This window comes from Tachysurus vachellii, chromosome 7, assembly GCF_030014155.1.
Source record: "Tachysurus vachellii isolate PV-2020 chromosome 7, HZAU_Pvac_v1, whole genome shotgun sequence".
NCBI lineage: Eukaryota > Metazoa > Chordata > Actinopteri > Siluriformes > Bagridae > Tachysurus > Tachysurus vachellii.
The window spans coordinates 27,369,007-27,382,518 of record NC_083466.1 but is presented as its reverse complement, the minus strand read 5'-3'; the positions used below and the strand labels follow the sequence as shown (position 1 = coordinate 27,382,518).

Genomic DNA, 13,512 nt, shown 5'->3' with positions numbered 1-13,512 from the left:
GAAGCTTCGTCACAAGACCCTCGTAAGCTCCACATCATCATCTCTTCTGCAGATGACTTCTTTCTGCTTCTGCTTCTTTCTACCACGAGAAGATTGAGAAAATCTGCAGGACCTTCACTTCTGCCCCGACTGCACCTAAATCTCACAGTCAGGATTCCCCTACTCCTTTGTTGTTGCATTTCTCAACCGTAGCAGCAGAAGACATTTTACAACTAATCCGGTCTTGCAATCCTACCACCTGCCCATTAGATCCACTCCCTTCCACTATGCTCCAGACCATCTCACAAGAACTTCTTCCCTTCATCACCACTTTCATCAATGGATCCATAACATCTGGTCATGTACCAACTACCTTCAAGAGAGCAAGGGTTATTCCAGTCCTGAAGAAACCTGCTCTGAATCCATCAGACATCAGTAACTACAGACCGGTACCACTTCTTTCTTTTCTTCCAAAAATTCTTGAACACGTTGTCTAAAACACACACACTGACACATCAAACTGTTTACATGCTGCTTACAATCCATCAAACTGTTTACATGCTGTTTTGCACACTTTTTTGCTGTTTTGCACAAACTGTCCAACATTTCAGCCGTTTTTGCACATATTGTACAATATCTCAGCCATTTTGCACATACTATACAATATTTCAGTCATTTGCTGTTTTTTTGCACAATTCTATATATTATCCCAAGGACCTACTGCTAAGAAACTGTGTTCATTCTAATGTTACTGCACAAAATATTGTTTGAACATTCAGTATTCACATACAGTATTTACACTGTTCGGTCGGCGCTGTTTCTGTTTACTGTTTATTGTCTTTTGTGTACTGCATTTTTTGTACTTTTTGTAACTTTTTGTCTGCACTGTCTTTTGTCCTGCACTGTTTGCACCAGGTTGGACAGTTGCACTTTATGTGGCTAGGACTACTTACAAGTCCTTAGCCCTGTCTTTGTTTTATGTAGCACCATGATCCTGGAGAAACGTTGTCTCATTTTACTATGTACTGCAACAACTATATATGGTTGAAATGACAATAAAAGCTTCTTGACTTGACTTTGACTTAAAATCTAATGTCTGTCTGTATCTCACAGAACAACCTCCAAGATCCCAACCAGTCTGGCTTTAAACCAGCACATTTGACAGAGACAGTCCTTTTGGAGGTCTCTGAGAAACTACATGCTGCTAGATCAGCCAAGCTGTCATCTGGCATTCTCCTCAACCTTTCAGCAGCATTTATTATGGTCAACCACAAGACTCTCACCCACAGGAGTCTTGGGATTTGCAGAGTCTGATATCATCGTGGATGACGGCTCTATCAGTTGAAGCTCTATCCTAGCAAAACCGAACTGCTGATCATCCCAGGTGATTCATCCCCAGGTCATATATGCAATATCCCCCCATAATGATCTCCCCTTCAGTCACAGCTCACAACTTTGGGGTAACCATGGACACTTTTCCTAGCATGTTGCTAATGTGACACGAGCGTGTCACATTAGCAACATGCTAGGAAAAGTGTCCATGGTTACCCCAAAGTTGTGAGCTGTGACTGAAGGGGAGATCATATATGCAATATCCCCCCATAATGATCTCCCCTTCAGTCACAGCTCACAACTTTGGGGTAACCATGGACACTTTTCCTAGCATGTTGCTAATGTGACACGCTCGTGTCAATTCCTTCTCTACAACATTAGAAGGATTCATCCATTTTTATCCACACAGGCTGCTCAGGTACTTGTTCAGTCTCTAGTCATCTTAGGACTGGAGTACTGCAACTCAATGCTGGCAGGTCTACCTATGAACACAATTCGTCCTCTGCACATGATCCAAAATGCAGCTGCACGTCTTGTTTTCAACCTCGCATACCACCTCACTGCTGCAATCCCTCCCCTGGCTTCCGGTAGCTGCACGCATCAGATTCAAAACACATGCTTGCCTACAAAGCCAAAAATAGACCAGCTCCTTCTTACCTCAAAGCCCTCATCACTCCTCGCACCCTCATAGCTACCAGCATTGCTCGACTGGTCCCACCATCTATCAGGGTAAGAGGTAAGCATACTACAATACTACAAGACTCTTTTCTGTTCTGGCACCAAAGTGATGGAATGACCTTCCCCTAGAGGTCCGGACAGCTGAGTCACTGGCTATTTTCAAATAATGGTTGAAGACCTACTTCTTCAGGAAACACTTCAACTATCGCTTTCTTCCATGTTTGTTGTATGTGTGTATTTAAAAAAAAAAACTTTGAACAGTGTTTTAGGCTCATGGTATCTCAAGTCTGTAGTTTAGTGAACCAGAGTTCATGCATTCAATGATAGTGACTACTTACTGTAAGCACTTTTATACACCGCCGCTCTGGATAAGGGCATCTGCCAAATGCAGTAAATGTAAACTTAAATGTTTCTGTAAGGAGTCTCCAGTGTGAGTGTTTTGTCGCAGCCAAAAGTATGTGAACAAGAAAATGTGGAGAAGTAAGAAACAAAAATGTCAGAAACAATTTAAAATCTATTATAAACTACTAGAAACCTCCGAAGGTTCATGATATTCACACCAAGGTGTTTTTATTTTTTAAAATTAGTCACTGTTCTCAAGCTAAAGTCTTTTTTTCTTCATGTTAAACCCCCCCAACACAAGGGCAGGCAGTGGAAACTGCTGGAGAAGAAAAGAAGGCTGCTGAGAGGAGAAACGTTTCGTCATAGCTTCCTGACCCCGGATGACCCGCTCACGCGCTCTGACCGTTTGGTGCCCGCGCCGATGCTAATGTTGCTAATTAATCAGGCGCTGGGCTCGAATGTAGCGGCGAGCCTCTGCTATGCGCCGGCGTCATTCACGTCCGGGAGCTGAGCGGCTATATTTCACTCGTGAACACACAACACCATGAACGTTTCTTTCTTTTCTCTCCATAGTGTAGTCATCCGCAGTATAAACGTAAAAATTATGATTCTGCAGGTCAGAGTTTTAGTAAACCACACGCGCGAGCCGTGGAGCGCGAGCGCGAGTTTTTACCTCAGATAGATTACCTCAGCTTCACCTGAGGGAATTTAGTCTCTCAGGGAATATCTTGCTAGATTTCCTTGATTTATAGACTAGATAGATATCTTATATTAGTTTGTACAGCCTCTGTATTTTACTTACATAATAATAATAACAATAATAATAATCATAATCATCATGACATTTTATTAGTTATGGTCTTTCTTCCTTAACTCATCCATTTATACATTTTATAAAGCATCAGTTAATTGTTTTATTGTTAGAAAATTGATCCCAACTAAATTAGTCATTTTCCAGATCTGTCTTGTGCATCTTTTCATGTCATGACTGATTAAATACTTTAAAATGAATGTTTTACCCATATTATGAAAGTATAAAGCAATATTCAATGTTGTTAATCCAACAAGTGAGATGTATATACACTTGTGTGAACTGTCTGGTGTATATATATATATATATCTTATTTCCACAGCTGATTATCAACAAATCATCTTCCAGTTAAAAAAATGTTAAGTGAAAAATGAGAGTTCTAGAATGTTGGGTTGAAGAGCCACCTGCTGGACAGAATCTGTTGAATTACTAAAAACAAGTCACACAAGAGGAACAGTTTGTGTTCTACAGCATGAGCTTGGTGTCATGCGCCTCCATGGCCTTGATGGCCACCTCGGCTCTCGTCGTGAGCAGCGTTCCCTCCGTCTGTGTTCTCCGAAGCAGGAAGTGCTTGATAAAGAGTTTCAGTCCTTCACGTAGCATTCCTAGCTTGGGAACTCCTGAAATTCTGATCACAGAGAACACACAAAAGCTTATACTTCACTCGTACAGCATCCTGTTTCTTAAGAACAGCATCTCAAAGCACTTTTAAATAAACCCCATTATTGATAATTGATAACAGCAAGTAACTTTTATTCTCCCAACTTATTCTAAAAGAGTAGGGATAAAGAAAGATATGTTATTTCTTTACTAAGAAAAAAAAGCAAATTATTGGCAGTTATTGGCAAATTGCTATAGCATAGGAGGAAGAATCCCATCACTGATATTTTCCTATAACTGCACATGTGGGAATTTATTCCTTACTTTACTGACTCTTTATTAGCAAAGTCAGCTCATTATGTTCAGTTGTATTTAAGTTTTTCCATACAAATAAAACTACATTTAATACTGCTGTTACTACATTAGTGTTTAAAGATACAATACATTTACAGTATTCATGAACTCAACCCAGCCTGAACATGGGCTAGATTCCGAGTTCTCTGACAAATATGACCTGATGTCAACAATATGGCTGCACACACAATTTTCTTAGCTTTACTTTGACTTAATAAAACTAGATTTTTCAGTTATGTAGATTTTTCTGTTGTGTTTTACCAGCTGATGTTTTACAAACAAAACAAGATGAACCGGACAGTTCACCTACATTCTTCTTTGTTAATCACATAAATAATTCATGTAGATCTTAATGATATCTAAATCATAAGAATCATCTCAGAGAGCTCCTAACTTAACTTATACATTTCTAACTAAGAGTCTTAGCATAAGAGTGATTCAGAACCAATCTCATAGCAAACCTGAGCAAGGGAAAGACTGTCTGTAACACATTTCTCCTCTCTCTTCACCTTTCAGCAATGTTCTCCTCTCTACTCCTGACACTTTTTGACCTTAAGCGCTATTAATTGTTAAGATGATTTTTTTGAATAACGCATCTTTACCTGAATGTGATTTAATTTGAAATGGGAAATGCCATGTTTTCTAAGATTTCTCTTATATTTTTGTCAGTAGGAGCAGGAAGTCTTTGCACTAAGAGTTTTCATGAATACAGGTGCAGACATGCAAGTAGAACTGTGCTGTGAGCATCCATGCATTTCTGAACTCAAGCAAAGTTTAGATGAGATGAGTTCTGAATATTGTAGATTACAAGCAAACTCAGGAGTCTGGAACGATATCATACTTTTATATGGTCATATATTTAAGTCTATCAAGTTTATTTAGTCTAGAAACTCACCGGCTGAAAATCTGAACCAGATCCTCCTCTTGAGTATGCTGGAAGAGTCTGGAGAGGATCTGTCTCAAAAATTTGACCTTGGGTTTATCAAGTTCTCCAAACTCTATGGCCTGACGAAGTAAGAGACACATGGATGAAAAGAGAAGTCACATACAAATGTGATGTTCTGATTTTGTAAATGGTAAACATTTAAATCATGATTTACTGATTTAAAATGAATTAGAGATGGCAATGATGCATATAATAAAAAACAAGTATAATTGCAATCCACCCATGTGATAGCCACTCTGAGCGGAGAAAGCTGCTTAATCCTGGCCTACCTTGAGGATAGAAAGTGAGAGGGAATTCTTGGTTAAGAGATGTGTGACCATCTGGACGAGGTTTGCAAAGGAACTGCTCGAAAGGTTTGCTAGATCTTTAAATTTATCCCACAGACAGAACTGGAAAGTCATCTGGGAGAAGATAAAAAAATACCATCTATCAAATTACTGTTCAGGTCCTCCTGGGAAGTTTGTATTTATGAGTTATTACAGTTGCTTTCAAATAAAATAAAATTAACTACATAAAATACAGCAAATATTTAACTATACTTCTAGAAATTAAGAACAAAGAATATGCATTAGTTGTGTTTTGCCTTTTTTTTTTAAATCAATGTATAACACCGCTATAAACTTCACTGTTAAATATTATTTCATAATTGCACAATGCTATTGTATTTTGTGCAGGCAGTTAGCTTGCTTTAATGTAAATTCTTAAATGGTTACCGGTTTGCTTGTGTTTTAATAGCTTGCTGCATAAACCAAACAGATAACTGAAATCAGCTTCTCCATCTACATCTTTAGCACATCAGTAGTTGAAAAATAATAATAAAAATCACTGAAGGGGAAAAGACACAGGATGTATAAAAAAAAAAAAAAAAAAAAAAAAAAAAAAAACAAACAAACAATCACTTGTGTTACCTGGAAGTGTCTGTCATGTTCACAAAACTTCTCTGCTAAAACGGCGTAGAAGCCGTTGAAGGTTTTCTCCTGCAGACAGCAGTCGATTAAAACATGTACGATATCACGCTCTTGCTGACCTTTCAGACCCAGTCTAGAGAAAAGAAAGCAGAACGTGAAAGTCACCCGGAGGACTGACTGAGTGAGTGCTGGATACTTTAAGAAAGAATAATAAAAGACCAAACAATGAGCAAAATATGAACAGAAAATATACTACAAACCTGAGAAGCTTCTCAAAGGCGTCCAGGTAATCCTCACTGGTCATAATGATGCAGAAGATGTTCCTCCTGACGTCCGTGTTCATGCGCTGCTTGCGGGCCAGCTCCAGTACTTTGGCACTGAACTGAGAGATGAACAGTGACAAAGATATCAGGTGTCAGCATTGTAAAAAGAAAAGTAAAAACTTTTTTTTAACCACAAAATTCCTAGTGTATCTGAGAACACACTGAAGACAATATACTACCCTGACTTTGTTGATTTCTACTGGTTGGCCACCATTTACATTTCTGGCATTTGGCAGACGCCCTTATCCAGAATGACTTACATTTTTATCTCATTTTATACAACTGAGCAATTTAGGGTTAAGGGCCTCGCTCAGGGGCCCAGCAGTGGCAGCTTGACGGACTCAAAGTCGTAACCTTCTGACTGATAATCCAGCACCTTAACCACTAGGCTACCACATCCCCACCAAAGTAATCATTGCACAAAACACATCCCATGATCCTTTCCCCTCCGTTGGTGCGGTTTGTTTTGTGCTAAAAATGCTAAAAAATGTTAAACATAAAAATGTTCTGCTTGTTTATTCTTTCCCTTCACCTGTTCCCCTTTAACAGGCTGCTCTGTCGGTTTCTCCTCATTAATCATGGGAGCTCCACTCCAGGACGAGCCGACGATCCACCAGCGACCGACGCGCTGTGCTTCCAGAAGATTCTCCAAAGATACCCTAAGCTTCACATCAGTGCCACTCGCCCGGTTCTGGATCTTCACAACACAACAACACACAATATTACATAAAGAATAAACCACTACAGGTCATGCTGCTCTGGGAAACTAATCAAATCCAAAAAAATGTGTTTCATTCTTCTTATACCAAAGCAATTTGCCAATGATTATTCTTTTTCGGTGGCTTCGGTGGCACGGTGGCTTAGTGGTTAGCACGTTCGCCTCACACCTCCAGGGTCGGGGTTCGATTCCCGCCTCCACCTTGTGTGTGTGGAGTTTGCATGTTCTCCCCGTGCCTCGGGGGTTTCCTCCGGGTACTCCGGTTTCCTCCCCCGGTCCAAAGACATGCATGGTAGGTTGATTGGCATCTCTGGAAAATTGTCCGTAGTATGTGAGTGTGTGAGTGAATGAGAGTGTGTGTGTGTGTGCCCTGTGATGGGTTGGCACTCCGTCCAGGGTGAATCCTGCCTTGATGCCCGATGACGCCTGAGATAGGCACAGGCTCCCCGTGACCCGAGGTAGTTCGGATAAGCGGTAGAAGATGAATGAATGAATGAATATTCTTTTTCAATTTATTAAAGAATGAGCTTTTTAAACTCTTTTTGAGATACACTTAATGATATCTGTGAAACTAGTTAGTTAACTTACTCACAGCTACATACCGTTTTACCCTAAATTCCTTTGTCATAAAAGTTGCATCTTTTACAAAGCTCTGAATTCGGGAGACTTGTTCCATAAATGTAAATTTCCTTACAAAAAAACTAACCTTATCAACTATTAAACATTTTAAATATGAACTTTTTTCTTCAGCGCATTTGATAATGTACCTTAAGTATACTAATGTTTAATACACTTTTACTTTACCACGATATGATACATTATCAGCACACATGATAGTAGGTAGCTACATGCTAAGGCTAACTTTTTTCTGTGTTAATGATAAAATAACGTTATGTACTTTCTCCATCACAACCTCCGTTTATACAGATTACATGGAGCTGCACGTACAGGTTGGATTCGCTGCGCTTGGGTGTTAATGTAGGTTCACAAAGCCATGAGCATTAACAGTAAAGCAACATCCGCCATTGTTGATGTGTTTGTGTTTGTCGCTGCTGCGCTAACGTTGCTTTGTAACGTGACACGTATACAGTGACGTCAGACTCGGCTCTGTGATGCTCTCTAACCGATGGAAAGACAAACCGGTTCTTAGAAGGTTCGCCATTGGAACCAACTTTGAACCAGCACCAGTGCTAGTTCTGAACAGGAATGGGCAACAGTGTGCAAAAACCTTGTTGAGACTTACAGAAAAACTTTGACCTACAAAGGGTATATAACAATGTATTGAGATTAACTTTTGTTATTCACCAAATAAATATTTTCCACCATAATTTGCAAATAAATCCTTTAAAAATCAGACAGTGATTTCCTGGATTCTTTCCCCCATTCTGTCTCTCATAGCTGAAGTGTACCTATGATGAAAATCACAAGCCTCTCTCATCTTTTTAAGTGAAGGAGAACTTGCATATTTAGTGGCTGACTCAATACTTTTTTGCCCCACTGTACATATGAATTCTATTTAACTAAATTTCAAACTAAACAGACATTTTCTCCTGACCTTTCTGTGCTTCCGTGTCTGACAAATATTTAAGACATGTGCCTAGTGATGTTAAATGTGTTTTGGAGAGAGTTGGTGTCCCTTAGTAATAAACGTGTCTCACCAGAGAGCGCTGCAGCTTCCTCAGTCTCTCCACAGGCTCAGGGTCGTAACCTGGTATTTTCCGCATGTCGTTGTTCTTCAGCGCCAGCATGGTCTCCATCATGAACCGTACCTGTGAGAGGGGGGAGGGGCAGACGGTGATTTAAATTAGAGACAGACAGACAGAGAGAAATAGACACTGACAATCGAAAGACAGACAGATACAGACTCTCTCTCGGGCATGAACATCTCACAACTTTTAAAGGGAAGTACCATCACAGTTGCTGGACCACAGAAATTTCAGTTCCTGTGCTACTCTGTGATCAGGAAGATTGATGGAATCATGTTTGAGAATTTAAACTAAAATTAGATAAACATGCGAGTGAACATCAGACCCTGGATACAGGTTCTTATCCTTACTCTGGTCTGGTCGTTGAATTTCGGTCCTTCTGTGCTGGCTTTGCGTTGGGCTTCAGATATCAACTCCTTCAGGCCCAGAGGGTCGTCTTTCCTCAGGGAAAAGCCCACGTTCCTCAGCAGCAGCAGCATGAGCTCCACGTCCTGTGGCATGAACGACGCTAGCAGCCGCTTCAGCACGTCAAACAGCAGTAGCGAGTGCACCACTTGGAAGTTGTACATGTGCGCCATCATGGAAGCCAGATTGGAGGACTCCTTACCTACGATGGAGCTGTCACGCTGGGTCTCATCAAAGCGCCGCACAACCGTCTCCAGGAAATGAGCGCCGACCTAAGAGACAGACACAAACTCAAGTTTCTACACTAATGAACAGTATTCTAACAACTTACAACAGTAAGGAATGAAAAGAAACATTTTTCGAGTATCGCAGTGCTGATGAATTTGAGTTTGTAATTTATTAATAAATCAAAAATGTTGAATTGCTGTGGAGGGGAAAAAAAACAAAACAAAAAAAAACACTCTCGCTGCTCTATTGTCAGTCTAAACCCCAGGTAAAGGAATGTTGCACACAGCTGATGCAAAAGCAGGTTATGAATCTCAGCACAACTTTTACAGCATTAACTCCTCACCGCAATGCTATACAGATTACGAAGAGCCAGGATTAATCGTTAACCCCAGGTAAGGTAGGAGCACTGAATCCTCAATCTACATAAACCACAGGGTTTACACAGGGTTTACTAGGACCCAGGGGAAATTTTTCACGTGTCCTTTTACAGAAACATGATTACAAGAACGAACTTAATAAAGCGGTGGTTAGAAACACAGTACCTCCAGTCCAACAGTGTGATGCAGGACACTGACTAACAACATGTGCTCCATCAGCAGCCTGAAAGAAAACACAACAACAAGGAGCCCCATTATAAAATACCCACACTGTCTAATGCTATCTTATAAACAGTAGAATATTTAATATGAATTTGGTTGTGACCAAACAAGCGTTTTTAAACCAGATTTTATTTCTGCAACAAAACAATTCAATTTCAATCATTAAAAAATCATATCAGAACCAATTCTAAGGACAATTTCACACAAAAAATGAGACACTTTACAAGATTCATTCATTCATTCATTCATCTTCTACCGCTTATCCGAACTACCTTGGGTCACGGGGAGCCTGTGCCTATCTCAGGTGTCATCGGGCATCATGGCAGGATACACCCTGAACGGAGTGCCAACCCATCACAGGGCACACACACTCTCATTCACTCACGCACTACGGACAATTTTCCAGAGATGCCAATCAACCTACCATGCATGTCTTTGGACCGGGGGAGGAAACCGGAGTACCTGGAGGAAACCCCCGAGGCACGGGGAGAACATGCAAACTCCACACACACAAGGCGGAGGCGGGAATCGAACCCCCAACCCTGTAGGTGTGAGGCGAACGTGCTAACCACTAAGCCACCGTGCCCCCTACTTTACAAGATTTATGACTATATATTTTTTTACTAGTCTGTATTAACACAACAGTAATGCACACTGTCATTTCAAATGAACATATCGCTTACCTGTCGGGCATCAGTGCCGGCGTGACACAGGCGGCCATCAGGACTTCAGTCAGCACGTCGTTCATGTCCTTCCTGCTGTTGCTCATGTACATCTCCTCCACCTGTCCACTGATGGAGCCCAGGTTGGGTTCACTCAACCTGCCAATCACAAGCTCAGTCGGTCACGTGACCACGACACTGATCAACCACGTCTCATGAGTCGACTCCACACATACCTGTTCATCAAACCTTTCAGGTTGCGCTTCAGTCGCTCCAACTCAGCTTTACGCTTGCTGTCGTCTGCTTCACGGAGTTGAGGAGGGACATATTTACCTGCTGCTTCACTGCGCTAAACAAACACAGCACACACTCCAGCGTCAACAACACACATGTGACAGAAGGGGATTTTATTCCTTTGGTGAAGCAGTAATTTAGAACTTAAACCTCAGAGAGAGAGAGACAGAGAGAGAGAGAGATTTATCAAAATAAGTGTTAGTTGGAGTCTGCATTGACTTACAGATGATTTATCTTGGGAGTTTTCTTCATCATCTTGCTCATCCTCTTCTTCTGACACATCACTCTCTTCTTCTACTTCCTCCTCCTCTTCTTCTTCTTCATCTTCTTCCTCCTCCTCTCCACCTCCTTCTACTACTTCTTCCTCTCCTCCTTCTACTACTTCTTCCTCCTCCTCTTCTTCTTCCTCCTCTTCATTCTCCTCCCCATCCACTTCATTTCCACCCTCATCTTCTTCCTCCTCATCACCGGTGTGTTCGGACTCCTCATCCTCACTGATCTCCTCTAACTTCTCCAGCCCTCTCTTGGCTTTCTCTGACTCCTCTTCCTCATCGCTGGCGTAAAAACCAGAGCCTCCAGGCTCCAGGATGCCCAGAATGTAATCGAGGCCGTCACTGACGAACGACTGCGGAAGGCTCTTCTTGTTCTTCCTCTTATGGAGCCCCAGACGTTTCTCCAGCTTCTTGATCTCTCTATCCTCCACCTCATTGGCTTCTATCAGCGCTTTCTTCCTCATCGCCTGCAGTTTAGCTTTCTTCTCAGGCTGCGGCGCTGTTGTCTCGAAACGCACTTTTCTTTTCGGTTTCTTCTCTTCGTCCCTGAGCTCAGCACCAGCAGGGTTTGATGAAGGTTTTTGTGGAGCAGCTTCCACACTGACACTCTGTTTCTTCTCCTCTGCAGGCTGCTTTCCTTTCTTTTTCCTCTTCTTTAGCTTTCGCTTCTCTTTCCGCATTTCTTTACGGCTTTTCCTGTTAGAGAAGGTATCCACGTAGACGCGTGACTCCTCTTCATCATCTCCTCCTTCTCTTTTCACAAAGTTGTGCACAGAAATCATGAATTTGTGAAGATTATCTTTGGACTGTTTCCCTTTTCCGCCTCCTTTTCGCTTGAATTTCGGTTTCATATTTAAGTATTTTGTATATAAACGAGGGAAATAAATTAGTTAACAGTGTAAGTACTGAAGATTAAAGAGAAATAATGCACTGTTCAGACCATAACACAGCACACGCATGGAACACGGAGGCAGCCATCTTTATTTTTACTTCTTCTTTCTACTGTTCTGCTGTTTTTGCTGCTTGAGAGCTTACATCGCCGCCTGCTGGACTTCATGTGTAACTAACTAACAAACTCTCCATTGAAGGATAAACAGAAATCATTCAATAGAATGGAAATAGTTTTATTTCACATTTTCTATCAGTGTAAACAAACGTCGGATGTTGTGTCTGTGAGTCCTGATTTATTTTAGATCAGACTCACAGACGCAACATCAGTGTAAACATACGTCGGATGTTGTGTCTGTGAGTCCTGATTTATTTTATATTAGACTCACAGACACAAAGTTTGTTTACACTGATGTTGTGTCTGTGAGTCTGACCTTTCAGTGTGTTTTAGACCTCTGTTTTTCTCTCTGTTGATAATCTTACACTGAATTTTAGTGTTGAAGAGGAATCTGAGCTGCTTTTTAGATGAACAAACACTTGGAGCAGCTCAGAGAGCAGAAATGGGTTTGATATCAACATTTACTCTGAAGATACAAACATCTGTGTGGAGAAATTTTTTTTTTTAATGAATATATATGATCCCTAGTATTCTAGGAAAAAAAAGAAACACTGATGAAACACTAGAAATTTTTAAAGTACTGAGTGTTTACTTTCAGATGAGCTTCATATTAACACCACTTTGGAGTGAGACATGAGGAAAACTTTCAATCATCAAGTACACAATAAAAATAGGAGGAAACCCTGCCTCTGGAAAACTGAGGAAAATTCTGTCCATCTCAGACACCATGAAGCTCCTCCACTGAGTTCACACCACATTCATTCATCAGGTTTCTGGTTTGTCAAAGGATCGACTATCAGACTCAGACATAAGATACTACAGCGGTGCTGTCAACAAATTTGTTTGAAATCTTTAAAAAAATGCACAAAACTAGTCTTTGTCTGATTATATTCAAAGAAAGTATGCATTAAAAATCGAATCTTTTGAGGATGTTAGGAGTGAGATGATTATTTCACTAAACGTTTTACAGAAATTTCATTCATTCATTCATTCATTCATTCATTCATTTTCTACCGCTTATCCGAACTACCTCGGGTCACAGGGAGCTTGTGCCTATCTTATTGCCATTTTACAATCTAAAATCTATAACATTATACACTATATAACAATAAAAAAAAGGTTTTAGAAGTTTAGAATTAGGATATGAAACAGCTCAGTAATTAAGAATCTAGAATTAAACAAAAAATAGTTTTAATAAACAATTCTGGGTTTTAATGATATTTAAACGTGTGTTAGAGTTGACTTGGACAATCCCTTTCCTGTACACTCGGAAGTGTTTGGTTATTTTCTGTGCCACGTGTCTTTGTTTGTTTTGTTCTCATGTGTGTTTGCTTTGCCCAGTCCTTAGA

The 13,512-nt window shown here is 40.6% G+C and overlaps 1 protein-coding gene across 1 annotated transcript; it reads right to left on the bottom strand.

Moving 5' to 3' along the window:
- Positions 1–3,164: 3,164 nt before the first annotated feature.
- On the bottom strand, positions 3,165–12,140 carry nom1 (nucleolar protein with MIF4G domain 1). Its single transcript, XM_060875245.1, has 12 exons — positions 11,109–12,140; positions 10,828–10,940; positions 10,613–10,750; positions 9,873–9,930; positions 9,048–9,374; positions 8,650–8,760; positions 6,806–6,970; positions 6,211–6,332; positions 5,951–6,083; positions 5,312–5,443; positions 4,992–5,101; positions 3,165–3,770 (listed from the first exon to the last, which is right to left on the bottom strand). The coding sequence occupies exons 1-12, from the start codon at positions 12,006–12,008 to the stop codon at positions 3,608–3,610; spliced, it is 2,472 nt and encodes an 823-aa protein (XP_060731228.1). The 5' UTR covers positions 12,009–12,140; the 3' UTR covers positions 3,165–3,607.
- Positions 12,141–13,512: the final 1,372 nt, after the last annotated feature.

What these genes read in the sequence shown, in the direction of transcription:
- nom1 (XM_060875245.1), bottom strand. Translation starts at nt 12,008, where the DNA reads ATGAAACCGAAATTCAAGCGAAAAGGAGGCGGAAAAGGGAAACAGTCC. An exon ending in CTGAAAGGTTTGATGAACAG is followed by an intron (nt 10,751 to 10,827) that starts GTATGTGTGGAG and finishes TGTGATTGGCAG; the next exon opens with GTTGAGTGAACCCAACCTGG. An exon ending in AACATGACAGACACTTCCAG is followed by an intron (nt 5,444 to 5,950) that starts GTAACACAAGTG and finishes ATCTTCTCCCAG; the next exon opens with ATGACTTTCCAGTTCTGTCT.